General features: G+C 41.7%; 3 protein-coding genes across 5 annotated transcripts in view; 2 read left to right on the forward strand and 1 right to left on the reverse strand.

The window, feature by feature from the left end:
* Positions 1-79, forward strand: part of LOC136543790 (uncharacterized) — a 45,401-nt gene extending 45,322 nt beyond the window's left edge. Inside the window, exon 5 of the mRNA XM_066536146.1 lies at positions 60-79. Within this exon, the coding sequence (XP_066392243.1) occupies positions 60-79 (20 nt within the window). The remainder of the gene's footprint in view (positions 1-59) is intronic.
* Positions 80-1,027: 948 nt separating this feature from the next.
* Positions 1,028-4,296, forward strand: LOC136545827 (uncharacterized). Its single transcript, XM_066537803.1, has 5 exons — positions 1,028-1,863; positions 2,911-3,006; positions 3,089-3,137; positions 3,455-3,581; positions 4,115-4,296. The coding sequence occupies exons 1-4, from the start codon at positions 1,147-1,149 to the stop codon at positions 3,544-3,546; spliced, it is 954 nt and encodes a 317-aa protein (XP_066393900.1). The 5' UTR covers positions 1,028-1,146; the 3' UTR covers positions 3,547-3,581; positions 4,115-4,296.
* A 202-nt stretch (positions 4,297-4,498) lies between these two features.
* LOC136545828 (uncharacterized) lies at positions 4,499-5,973 on the reverse strand. 3 transcript variants are annotated; one of them, XR_010781165.1, is made up of 5 exons: positions 5,835-5,973; positions 5,642-5,695; positions 5,237-5,306; positions 5,013-5,122; positions 4,499-4,645 (listed from the first exon to the last, which is right to left on the reverse strand). XR_010781165.1 is itself a non-coding variant. In XM_066537804.1 (4 exons), the coding sequence occupies exons 1-4, from the start codon at positions 5,904-5,906 to the stop codon at positions 5,073-5,075; spliced, it is 246 nt and encodes an 81-aa protein (XP_066393901.1). In that variant the 5' UTR covers positions 5,907-5,973; the 3' UTR covers positions 4,758-5,072. The 3 variants fall into 3 exon arrangements, 1 of the variants encoding a protein (XP_066393901.1); XR_010781166.1 differs by lacking the exon at positions 4,499-4,645 and adding an exon at positions 4,758-4,912; XM_066537804.1 differs by lacking the exon at positions 4,499-4,645 and having other exon boundaries at positions 4,758-5,122.
* Between the last annotated feature and the right edge of the window lie 6,698 nt (positions 5,974-12,671).

The following is a 12,671-nucleotide window of genomic DNA, read 5'->3' on the forward strand; positions in this document are numbered from 1 at the left end:
AAGTCATCACAGAAGTAGCAGCAACAGCTAGCCCCAGTACACCACTTAGGCTGCTGCAGGGATCATCAAGCCCATTTGACCTTAACTGTAGTCCTGGCGCACTGACTAGGAGGTAATTATTTTTCATTTAACTAATATCAGCAAGCAAAGTTGATGAATTTGAAAATAAAATTCTCCTTACTTATTGCCATCTTTCATAGCCGAGCTAGGAAACTTGATGAGATTAACTGCAGTCCTGGAGCACTGACTAGGCAGTAAGTATTTTTTCATTTAACTTGATGAGATTCAACCAAACTTGATGAGATTCAAACTAATATTTTTCCTAATCCATGCCATTTTTTGCAGCCGTGCTAGGAAAATTGCAATAGAGGAAGCCGAGGTGCATGGTATAATGGCACTAGACCATCTCATGCAGATATGATATTTGTGTATGCGTGTACAAGAAAACTGGAAGGAGCATTTTGACATGCCAAATTGATGTAAATTTGGGACATGTTAATGTTTTTTGCACCTCTGTGAGATGCTGCTCACATAGAGAAGACTTTTTGTGACAAGTTATTAAGTTGTGCTCTGACGTTTGAGGCCATGCACTTGTTAAGCCATGCCGGTTTAATTAAACTTTGTTTCATATTGTCTATTTGATGCTGTGCATAAATACTGTCATTTGATATTGTACCCAACATGTGAAATGTTCTTGGAATGGGGCTGGCGCCCAGAATCTATCTCCATTATAAGTGAGGTCATTTTGGTCTTTCATGTGGCACTATGTATGTACCCAGACCAGAAAAGCATTTTTTAACTGTGATAATGTGCAGCGTACAAAAGCCTCATGTTTGCAGTGTTCAGCAGCCTAAAATAAACAGTGTAGTGTGTTTGGCACAAAATCTAGCTTTCGTGGTGTCCTAGAGACAAAAAAAAAAAAAAAACTCTATTTGTTTTGTATCTGTATTTAATTTAAGAGCATTTAAATATATACTTTGGAGCCTGTATCGATGACATGTGCCCCCCTGAGAAAAGCGTGCGGGGACCCCCTACGGCCACACCCCGTGCCCGCCCCGGCTTCCCGTTCCGTGCTGCCCGCCGGTTCAAACCTCGAGAGCCGAAGCGAAGCGGAGAGGCCAAGCCCCCACCGGCGGCAGCGGAGCCATGGGGAGACCACGAGCGACCGCCGCCGCCGCCACCTCCAGGCCCAGGCGCAACCCCAAGCCAAAGCCGGACTCCTCCTTCCTCTCCCCGCTCGCGTCGCCGTCTGCCACACCGCGCACCCGCACCCGCACACGCAAGGGCGCCATCCGCGGCGGCGGCCCCTCCCCCGTGTCGTCGTCGCCGGGTTCTTCCCCCGCCGACCTCAACATCAGCTTCCTCTCCTCGCCGGGCTCCGCCTCCCCGCCGAAGCCCAAGCCGAAGCTAAGGTCCAGGGCCAAGCCCAAGTCCAAGCCGGACCCCTCCTTCCTCTCCCCGCTCGCGTCGCCATCGCCGTCGCCCGCACCGCGTACTCGCAAGCGCGCCGTCCGCGGCGTCGTCTCCTCACCCGCGTCGTCGTCGCCGGGGTCCTCCCCCGCCGACCTCAGCATCAGCTTCCTCTCCTCGCCGGGCTCCCCCGCCTCCCCGCCGAAGCCCAGTGGCAGGGCCAAGCACGCGGCGCGCGCGCCCCTCGTCGCCAGCCCCCGCGCCGCCACACCTTTCCCCGCCGCGTCTCCCCAGCCTGCGTCGGTGGCGGCGACGGGGGTATCCAGCGTCGGAGACCTCAGGACCGCCGTCGCCTCACAGATGGAGAACCTCAAGCGCCGACTCGACGCGTTCCATTCCCGCGCTCACGCCGACCTCGATGCGTCCTTCTCCCGCGTCTCCAAGCGAATCAAGGTGAGCCCGCCGCGAGCCTCTCCCGCACTCCGCTCCCCTCCGAGTCGCATTGGGGTTTGGTTTCGAGCTTCGTGGTTTGCTTGTCCGGGCCCTGCCAACACGAAGTGCTCCATATTGGTTGATGTTGTAGAGTGCTAGCGTGTGAGGAACTGGAGATAACCATTGTTGCATGAATGGCTTACGTGTCATTTTCAGATGTTATGGTCTCTGTCGATTTGTAGATTAAGCAAGACGTTGTTTGTTAACATAAATGAAATTTTCTCAGTTGTGCTGAACATCTGATCTATGAGGTTACTATATCCGATTTCTACCATTGACACTATATCTGAGTTTCAAAAATTGGTACACGAGATTGCTATGTCTGAGTTTATACAATTAAAACATGCGCAATGTGCGTAATCTGCTGGTGGAGATAGTTGATATATAAGATGTTTTGTATCATAGATGTTAACATTTGTGGATAAGATATAAATCCATTAAATGAGTAGTGTATCTGGATAACCTCCCTTTAGAAGCTTGTGGCATTACTGTACATAGTGATACATGGGTTTTGTTGGCAAGAGTTTATGTTTTAAGTGTTGTATCAATGTATCATGAAACGGCACTGAATGAGGCGCTTATTTGTTTTGCTAATTCATTGTAGAGGACAAATTTTGATATCAGTAGAAAATGCGATTAGTTTCCCAGGAGCATTTAACCCATGCTGCCTTTGGAGATCTATGGAATTATAATTGCAATTGGTGCAATAACATGGTCAAATAGATTTCATTCACTCTCCTTGCTTGTAGTTCATTTATGTAGGTAAAAATTTGCTTAAATGGCATGGTGAGCTTTTCCATGCAAATTTTGTATAACAGTGCATTTTCCACACCAAAATGTCAACCCACGCTCTGATGCGTGCACAATCTAGTTAATCCACAGCTAATGCATTTTGTTTGCTTCTGGTGTTCTATATGCTCTAACATTTTTTTTGGGAGACCCAGTTACAAACGCAGACGCTCACATACGCGAGCGTACACTTATGTAAGATCTTAATTCTCTTTTCAGACCCAAAACAAAGCCTGTCAGCAACTAGCAGATGAAGTTGACAAGGAGCACAAGAAGTTGTCTGATGATATAAAAGAAAGTTCTGAGATTGCCAGGGTACAAAATTTGTAGGCCTGTCAGCATCCGGAAATTTTCTATTCTTTTTTTTCTATTTTAATTTTTTCTTTGTCATTTTCAGGCAAAGCACAAGCAGATCATCGCAGAGGCACAGGCATCCACAACTCGTGGTACTACGCACATACTATACTTCAAGTTCCTGTTCTCTCTCTTCGACTTAACACCACTATCTTGCTTCTAGAGTTGACTGATACGACCACATCAGATTGCAGAATATGGTCATAGCTAAATAATGATAGGTGGAAAGCAGGACATATCTATGGCCATGTTCTGTTCCTCTGGTTTTAACATTCATGATTTGGTTGATCGTAAATTGTTGCATAAATGTGGTTTTTATAAACTGATACTAATCTCTGCATGTTACTATCATATCTCAACTCTTACATTATGTTGGTCTTCTCCATTCTCATTTGTCTCTAACAATTAGTGTGCAAGGTGACTATCCCTGTGATGACAAAATCTGTGGAGAAAGCTATTGATGGTCTGTGTACCCGTTATAATATCTCAATGCCAGTTTAGTTACCAAGTACAAGTTCTGTTCACTACACTTTTGAGTAAGTACCACTTATCCTTTGATGAACTGATGATGGATTTATCCCTATCTCTAGTTTAGTGTAACCTTTTTGCTAAATTAGTCTAGTATCTTCCCTTTTTGTAAACTTTTTATGCTTTGTTATCATTTCCTATGTGCTTAATAAGCAAGTCAGGAATGCAAAAACTTTGCAATAACTTCTGATGACTACACATTTGTAGTTAAACTTTCGAACTCACTTCTGTTGCTGTAAGTAGTGTTGGAAAATAGAGTGCAATTTTAACTTGGTTGGCTGTGAAATATTTTCAATAAAAGTTATATTGGACAAGAAATGAAAAGCTTTATTTATACTAAGGCAATTCGCTCTCACCTCACTGGTGCATATTGATGTAGTATTCCATTTTCCTATGTTCAACATTTACCTAATTGACTTTGTTAAAGCTTGTGTGTAACATATTGATATATTTTTTCCCCCTGTATGATATAGCCACATTTCCATTTGGCTGTGAAGGCAACGTTCCTTTGATACCAAGATGTGTTTCCTTGCCTTTGCAGATAGCCTTCTTCACATCAAGCGGACAGTTGAATCCTCATGTCGTGATGGTGTGGTCGTTGTTTCGACATCCATAGATAATCAGTAGAGTACAGACACATAGAAACATCGAATGATAGTTCATGAGCATAGGAAAGCATGTAATATCAGGAGAGTTTATCGGTATCAGTAACCCTTTTTTTCATGACTTCAGTCAGTAGCAAAGCAGGCCATCGGATGCTAAACTGTTGTTCCGTCTGAGAGATCTTAATCTGACAGTCACACCAGCGTAATGTAATATGCTACCTATTACTCTAGAGTTATTTTCCCTAAAGATTGAAGATGAACTTTTCTATGATCGTCCAAAACTCAGACCCCATTTCACTTCGGTTCATTTTGCATGCTGCCGATGCTCCTTGCCCCCTTTTTTTTTTGTGGTTTCAGTATTGACATATACAAACTGTGACATTGATCCAGAAGAAGCTGAACATGCACTTGAAATAGCTGAAGCTGACTTAAGTAGAATCTGAATCAGACATGTTTTCCGGTTACATCTGCAGCAGTAGCAAGCAACGAACCAAAATAGTAAGATAAAAACCAGTGACGCTAGAATTTTAGTAGACCCTCGACACGAAGAAAGCTTCGTGTCAAAGCAGGCTAAAACCCTGCGAACGAACTATCATGTATTGATGTACGAATCAGGATTTGTTTCCTGTCACTATTTCAGGAACCAAACTTGTAATGCCTCACAGACAATACAAAGCTAGTGGAACTGTGGAAGTAAAATCTAGCCTCTAATTAGTTTCACGAGCACACCAGCACTGCATCTCAAGAAGAAAAAAACGTAGCATTACACATGGATTAGGTCCACAACGCCCAATTGCAGAACTAATGAGCAACGAGGCAACGATGAAGCGTTACCATTGGAATCAGCATGCTCGATTGTGTTGAGGGCCAACATTTGCAGAGTCGCTGCCCCCATCAGGCTTGGTTCAGCTTGCTCAGCCGAGCCTTGGCTTGGTCAAGTTGCTCTGTAACCCATAGCAAATCGTAAAACCAGAGTAATGTTAGACAAGGCAGGCTAAGGAGAGAAAGTTACTGGAGAAAGATGCAACGCAATTGCGGTGCTGGGCAGTTCAGCATACTCTGCTCCGTTGTGACCGCTGATTTGACGCTCTTGCGAAAGAAGATGTTGCCAGCTTTCTGGTACACCGCCTGTTGCAAACCAATAAACTATGACTCTGTGAGTAAGATGGACAAGTTGTGAGTTGGTGACAAAGCAAGCTACTGAAAGTTTGATCCAGTAAGCATATCCATGCTCTTGCTCTCAAACCGGATAATCAAAGCTTCTGCAAGTGCTTTGCAATTGTCATCTGATTACCAATGTACTGAAATAAGGTTATGTAAAAGTGTAGCATCAGTTTATCACTGGACAACAACCCTAGTGGTTGCCATTGGTAATTTAGACTTTTTGAAAGAGTGCTATTGGTAATTTGGTACCATGACAGAAATCGCAAGCAAGGGAGGGAGACACAGGGGAAGAGGCTGACCCGGGAGGGATTCAGGTTGCCTAGCTCCGCGATCGCCACCTCGTGCGACCGTATCTGCGGAACACCAAACCAAATCAGATTATGTTATTTCTGCTGTCACCAGCCGAATTCGGAGAACACTAACAGGAACCTCGCGAAGAGAACTATACGAAACACCGACAGAGGTGTGAAAGTATGGGGAGGTCGAGAATACCTCCTTCATGAGCTCCACCTTCTTCTCCACCACCTCCTTCGCCGGTGTCGACCCTGCCGTCGCCGCCGCCATCTCTGTCCGCGCTTCGAGAAAACCCTCCCCTCGCCGGAAAGACTTGGAGCTGGAGCACAGCCGCCACACAAAGGAACCATGTCATCCAGTCAACTACTAGTAACATGGGAGGCCCATCTAAAAAAGAGAGGCCGGATCGCACAGCCCAGGCCCAACTTCTTGGCTTTTATGGCCCAAGACTTGGAGCTGATTTTTTCCTCTCAGGACCTTCCCGTAGTCCCCGTACTACCGGAGTCGCGGCTCCGTCCATCCCCGCCGCCGGCAAAGTCCCGTCCGCGGGGCTACTCCCAGTCTGACAAAGCCATCGTCGGGGCGTCAACGTCTCCAACGGTCGCAGTAACCTTCTGGAGTTGCGGCCGGGACAAAAGGACAAGGAAGACTCCGGTCCGCCCCATTGGGCAGAGTTGGCGGCTCACCTGCGTTGGCGACGCAGGTTGCCCAGATGGAGGAGAAAGGCGAGGTCCGGTTTGCGTCCCGGGTGTGGATTTTCCGTGTAGTAGCGGCCAGCGAGCAAGCTAGGTGAGTTTTGAAGTGTTTTTACATGCTTCATTGTTCGGACTCAGTTTACCAGGCTGCCATTGTGCTCCTGAAATGTGCATAGTATTCCTCTGTGTTAATGTTATGAGTCTACAATGAGGTGCAGTGATGGCACTTTTAGAAGTTCCATATTAATGCAAGTAAATCTTCTGAAGGTAGGTGGATTTCCGTGTTTTGGTCAACAGAACGCTACCAGGAGCCGTGCTTCTGTTTGGAAACAAATATGCATATGAATTCAGCTTATCTTAAGTTCCATCTGGAATCTTTCAAAAATAAAATTACATCTGGAACTTGTAGTGATTACTGAGCCTTAGCTTTGCAACCATATGTTCATTTAACAGCAAAAGATATGTATTCAAATAGGTTATATGGAAAATAATACAAGACAAGTTCTATCGAGCTTGTGTTAAGTGCTGCAAATATTATAGGCTATTTCATAATCAGATAATGCTAAATAAGGGAGAGAATGTAGCCAGACAGCTTCAGTGGTGGCAATAAAAATCTGACAATATCGGCAGTTACAACACCCACCGATTGAGGAGAAAGCAAGAAGAACTGCTGGTGCATATCTTAGTCAGGCACTGTGCTAAGATCTCACAGTTAACATAGAAAGCTGGAAGGACCTTGGCTGCTGACCCCTCTGCAAAAAAAAGTGTATAAACCATTGTACAGGATGTGATCGCGAATGAATAAAGTTTGATAGTTAATTAGTTCATGTACTAATATACTAGTATGGTATTCCCTCCATTCCAACCTGTAATTCATGTACTAATATACTAGTATGGTATTCCCTCCATTCCAACCTGTAATTCACTTTGGCTTTGTCCTAACTCAAAGCTCTCTAATTTTGACCAAGTTTTTTTTAAAAAATATTAATAAGATAAAATAAATGCACTATTAAGACATATTTATGGTGATTTTCACGAAACTAATTTATATTAATAATATTATAAGTGTTGATGTAATTTTTTTTAATAAACTTCATCAAAGTTAGTGAGGTTTGACTGAGGGCAAAACTAAAGTGAACAATAATTTGAAATGGAGGGAGTAAAGTACGAAATATTTTATTTTGTATGTATATTGTATAATAATATAATATACTATATTCACACGAACAGTATAAGTAATTTTGTACTCTCTTCGTTCTTTTTAAATGTGATGTTTTTTACTTCTTTGCAGTCTACGATATACAACTTTGACCTGTCCTTTTTGTAACTTCACATAAGTATATGTGAAAAAAAAATTAGGAAAGCATTTTGAAAGAAAAAATAATCAGTAAATATAATTTTCGTATAGCTGAAATTGATAGTTTTAGAGACACTAGTGGTTAAACTAGTTTGATGGCATGGACTATGTGTTAAACAAAAAAAAGTAGAGAGTGTGTTTTAGCAATCAAAAATCAAAATTAAGGAAGTTTGACGATGCAATAAAATGTTATATTTTGTATGAAGGTAATATAATGTATATGCTTCATTCTGAACTTCCACTGTTGATATGGTTAAAAGGTGAAGTGTAGTAGTTAAGTTGCCAGTTTGTAAGGAAGATGGTCAAATCCAGTCAGTACTCTGTTTTGGAAGCCAATCTTCAGGCAATGCTTGAAGTGTAGATCTCATTACCAACTGAGTAATAAAACAATACCAAGCTGTTTGAGAAACCAATGGGGCACAAAACAAAAGTTGGTTGATACATCCGTAATATTTTAATTTTACTTAAAATTTAAAACTGATCAAGAGAGGAAAACAAAATAGCTGACATCCTTGCCAAAGGCGCTATAAAGTTCCCAGCTGATGAATTACAAGTTACTTGCTCTATTGTCAAGGATGAGGGGCACTGCCTACTGTAAGCAAACTGGCCATCAAGAGCCAACATTTTGTAAAATCACTTCCACCCAATTAAGTTTTAGTGGTCGTTTGCGTTAAAAAAAAGGAAGTGGTCAATACTGTGAAATAAATAAATAGTCTTGGCACGATAAGGCTGGAGCTGGACATCGGTATTGTTGTTAATTCACTGAGCAAGATTCATAGCAGTGTGCTTCAGCTTGATTACACATGGACCATGCTAACTAATCCAATGAGATAACATTTTATTTACTCAAGTTGTTTTATTGGTTTCTTGCAACCTGGGGATATTCTATTGTAGTTTATTTTACCTAGATGCTCCTTTTACTAGCCCAATATTTATAAACTGATACATTAAAATGTGTGCTTCCTGCAACTGTTTGATTAACTTTTCTTCTACAATATACTTCTATACTTTTCTAAAAATGCATGGCTACTTGCTGTAATTCTTGTGTTTCAGATTGAGGAAGAAGCACTCATTTTTAAAATATATGTTTGCTATTATTTTAGAACTCAAGTGATCTCTTGTCAGGAATGTACGTTCAGGTACGATAAATATGTAGTACAAGAAAAATGAGAGTTGCAGCATCTATCTCATTTGGCCATTGATTAAGGTTCAAACTTGCGCTATCTCTTTCAAAACATTCATGTATAACCTGTGGGCCATGCACTAGGTTTACATTGCCATCCACTGAAGTGATAGCACAAGAAATCATGCTCCAGTGTTTCAAAAATGGGGGCCTAGCACGCCATGCCTTGCCCTGTAGTTGCTAGCCACAAGCCCACAACCAGAACCTTCAAGTCTTCCTTTTCTGTACAATATCTGAACAAATTAGTTATTACTCATGTTACTGGATATGTGACTAAGATCTAGGAAATCATCTAACATAATGCTTGACCTTCCTTTAAGCTCTTTGGGAGTGTGAGAGATCAGTTTTTGTGGTTAACAACCATGAATAATTAGGGAAGGAAATGTGAAAAGAGATTAGTTTGAGCATGTAGGCCTCAAAATTGGTAACAAGATTGAAACTAATAGGCCTTACAGAAATAAACGGAGGGAATACAAACTCTGTACTAAAATTTTACTGTGCTCTTTGTGGTTATCTTTTTAGTCCCCACAGTGCTTCACACAATGTGGTCATAATAATCAAGTTATCCATTACTTAAGTGAAAAGTGGGGATGGACTTGGGTATTTATGGCTATTAGCTATGAGAAACTGAATCAATATTTACTTGTTACACTTTTATTAAATGGCAGATTTGCTGTATCTAGAGCCAGAAAATGAGAACTGATGTATGCTAGAAAGCAAACCTGTGCTCCTTCAAAAGTCTCAGTGCCAATATCTCCTGTCTATTCTGATGTTGTTTATCTACTATATAAACTTCTGCCCAAATGATAGTTTCATACCTATTTGTCTTTTCTTGTGTAAACCCCGGGGAAAACAATCTATGAAAGTCAAAGGATATATACTATGTATATAATGCACACACTAGAATCAACGAAGGGAGAAAAATGGGTGCCATAAACTGAATTTCTGAAATCAAGCCAAGCAAGAAGGCAACACAGGTAACAAAAGATTGTGCCAAGAAAAACATCACAAAACAGCTAAGCCGGTAGAGCATCATTACCCCCAATTAATTCTCTTTGCTTGTAAGGGTGAATTGCACCGTCATGTCAATGGAAACCAAGGAGCTCGAACACAGGCAAACAAGGGTTTCGACGATGAACTCACAGTAGTTCTTCAGTTGCAGAACGCTAGATGACATGAAGTGATATTAGCTCGGCTCACCTCTGGCACTTGTGAAGTTTGCTGTCGATGAGAGATGAGCCAAGTCAATACCATGCCATGTCGTCTCGTTCTATGCTCTTGGCTCTCTTCGTCTGAATGCTCCTTCACTGCACTTGGGTCGCCTTTATAGAGCAGCCGTGTATAGTTTTTTAAGATTACAGCTGTCGTGCCTGGTGCTGGAATGAAATCAGATCAAATAGCTGGAAATTCTGACCGTGATCCGGTACGACAAAAAAGCGTTCATATTCAACCGATTTTTTTAAACCCCCCCCCCCCCCCCCCCCACCCCCACCCCCCAAAAAAAAATCGAAAACCTTCAACCGATTTTTTTATCAAAACTATTTTTATCAAATTATTAGACTGTTGACTCCAAATAAAGGCCAGTGACGGGCTTGGATATATCCTTCAGAGTCCAGTTCTTGCTGGAGAGAAAGCAACAAAAGTTGGGCATTGTCTAGGCTCCCGTTTCGTTGCTTTTGACAGGGTCAGTGACTATTTTTTCAGGCCGGCCGTGTGTTGTCCCCTTGTGAATCGGTCGGCATAACTTAGAATAGCTCGATTGCATGCCCAAAGCAAACCGACCATTGTTAAACTTACACTGACCTCAACTAGCCTACTTTTTATGGGAGGCTGCTATGGTTCTGCCTGACCACAACTTCACCTTACGTGTTACTTCACAACAACAACAACAACAAAGCCTTTCACCTTACGTGTTACTTAATCCGGAAATATCATAGGGTGCTTTGGCCTTAGGCACTTGCGCATGACTAAAAAAATCCGTTCAAAGGTGACTAAGTGCTGAAAAATCTCTCAGAGATTACTCTTCTAATGACACAAAGTTGTTGTGCTATAGTTAAGTTTATTCTTGAAAGGAAAACCATTCAAGCTGTTCCTGAATACTCCCTCCGTCTCCAAAAGAAAGAAATTCTTGAGGAGTCAAATGATTTAAACTTTGACCAAATTTATACTAAAAGTACTAATATTTATAATACAAAATAAGTACCATTAGATTAATTAAGGAATATACTTTTATAATAAACTTATTTGGAGACATAAATGTTAATACTATTTATTATAAACTTGGTCAAACTTAAGCTTGTTTGACTGACATGAATCCCATAATTGCATTTTTTTTTTATGGAGGGAGTAGCTTTCTTCAACAGGGTCTTTGGAAAATTGATGTCTTCTTCGCATTCATGGTCTCCATTGTTATTCGCACGTCAAAACGATGAATATAACAAGAAATAACTTTACGCGTCATCAGTTCTCCAACCTTTTTCTCAACCTATAGGCTTTTAAGGAATTTTATAGCAAGATCTTATAATTTATAAGTCAACTGAAATTTTCGTCAATATACACCAGTGAACCACGTGTTTGAGAAAAAAAAATACACCAGCGAACCACTGGCGTCGCTTGACGGTGGTTGCCCTGCTTTGGCTGCTTACCAGGGCCTTGGTGCAGTTGCTAGGTTCCAGTACCTGGATCCATGCGATGCAACAGCGATCAGTCTCCAGTAGTGATCTGCTTAGCGATGAATTCTCGATTTGATGGTTAGAGTTCTTTCAATAGGCGGATTGTTGTGTTATTTCACCTATCCTGAATTTGGCACATGCTCTATTTCTGTTTCTAATTTCACCAGAACTATGGTGAAGTTGAGCTCGCATCACGTAGAAAGCCGGAATGCCACAAACGACTACTCAAGTTCCTGTTGGAAATTTGTTTTTTCTTCATTTTGTTTCTTTTTTAGTTACACCATATTTATGTGGTGTATTGGCTTTGTCCTTTAATTTTAGACACCTGGCACTGACTACCTTTGTAATAATTGTGATCCGATGCACACCCTGGGTAGAGCCAAAAATAATTCATCATAAAGAGAAACACAGGTGAACATTGTTTGCACAACAATGGGGGCTGCTACATTTGTCTAGCATTCGCTACCTTTTGTAACAATTGTGATCTGATGCACCCACGGTAGAGCCAAAAATTTTCTATTATAAAACAACACCAGTCAACATAGTTAGAACAACAATAGAGCCACTGATTGTTAAAGAATAATTTATGTGCCATTTTGAGTTTGTAGCCATTGTAATGTATTAGATACCTATAGAAGTTCTCACTGTGTTGACACTACTAGTTTAGGCCTGTGAGCAGCCAGCGCTGCTAACAGAGCTGTGAATGGCCAACAGTGTTACAGATACCTATCTTCTAAGTTCTATGCGGACATCCAGACGCCCATCAACACACCTTTGTCAAGCTGAATTGCTAGACCACTCGCAATGCATTGTCTTATATCACTTTATCCAAAAGACCAAAGCTACCTTGTGAAGGGGATCCGTAGTCCTTGCAACGGTGAAGGCTCTAGTTTGATTTTGATGAATTGATGAAACCCTATGTGCTAACCTAGCTTATCAAAGTGATTATGAGATAGGTAGCACTACTCCAAGTGATGAAGCGATAGTGAAGATCATGATGATGGTGATGACATGATGATGATCAAATGCTTAGACTTGAAAAAGAAGAAAGAGAAAAACAAAAAGCTCAAGGCAAAGGTGAAATTTGATAGGAGTTTTTTTGTTTTGGTAATCGAGACACTTAGTGAG

Source organism: Miscanthus floridulus, chromosome 3 (genome assembly GCF_019320115.1).
Source record: "Miscanthus floridulus cultivar M001 chromosome 3, ASM1932011v1, whole genome shotgun sequence".
NCBI lineage: Eukaryota > Viridiplantae > Streptophyta > Magnoliopsida > Poales > Poaceae > Miscanthus > Miscanthus floridulus.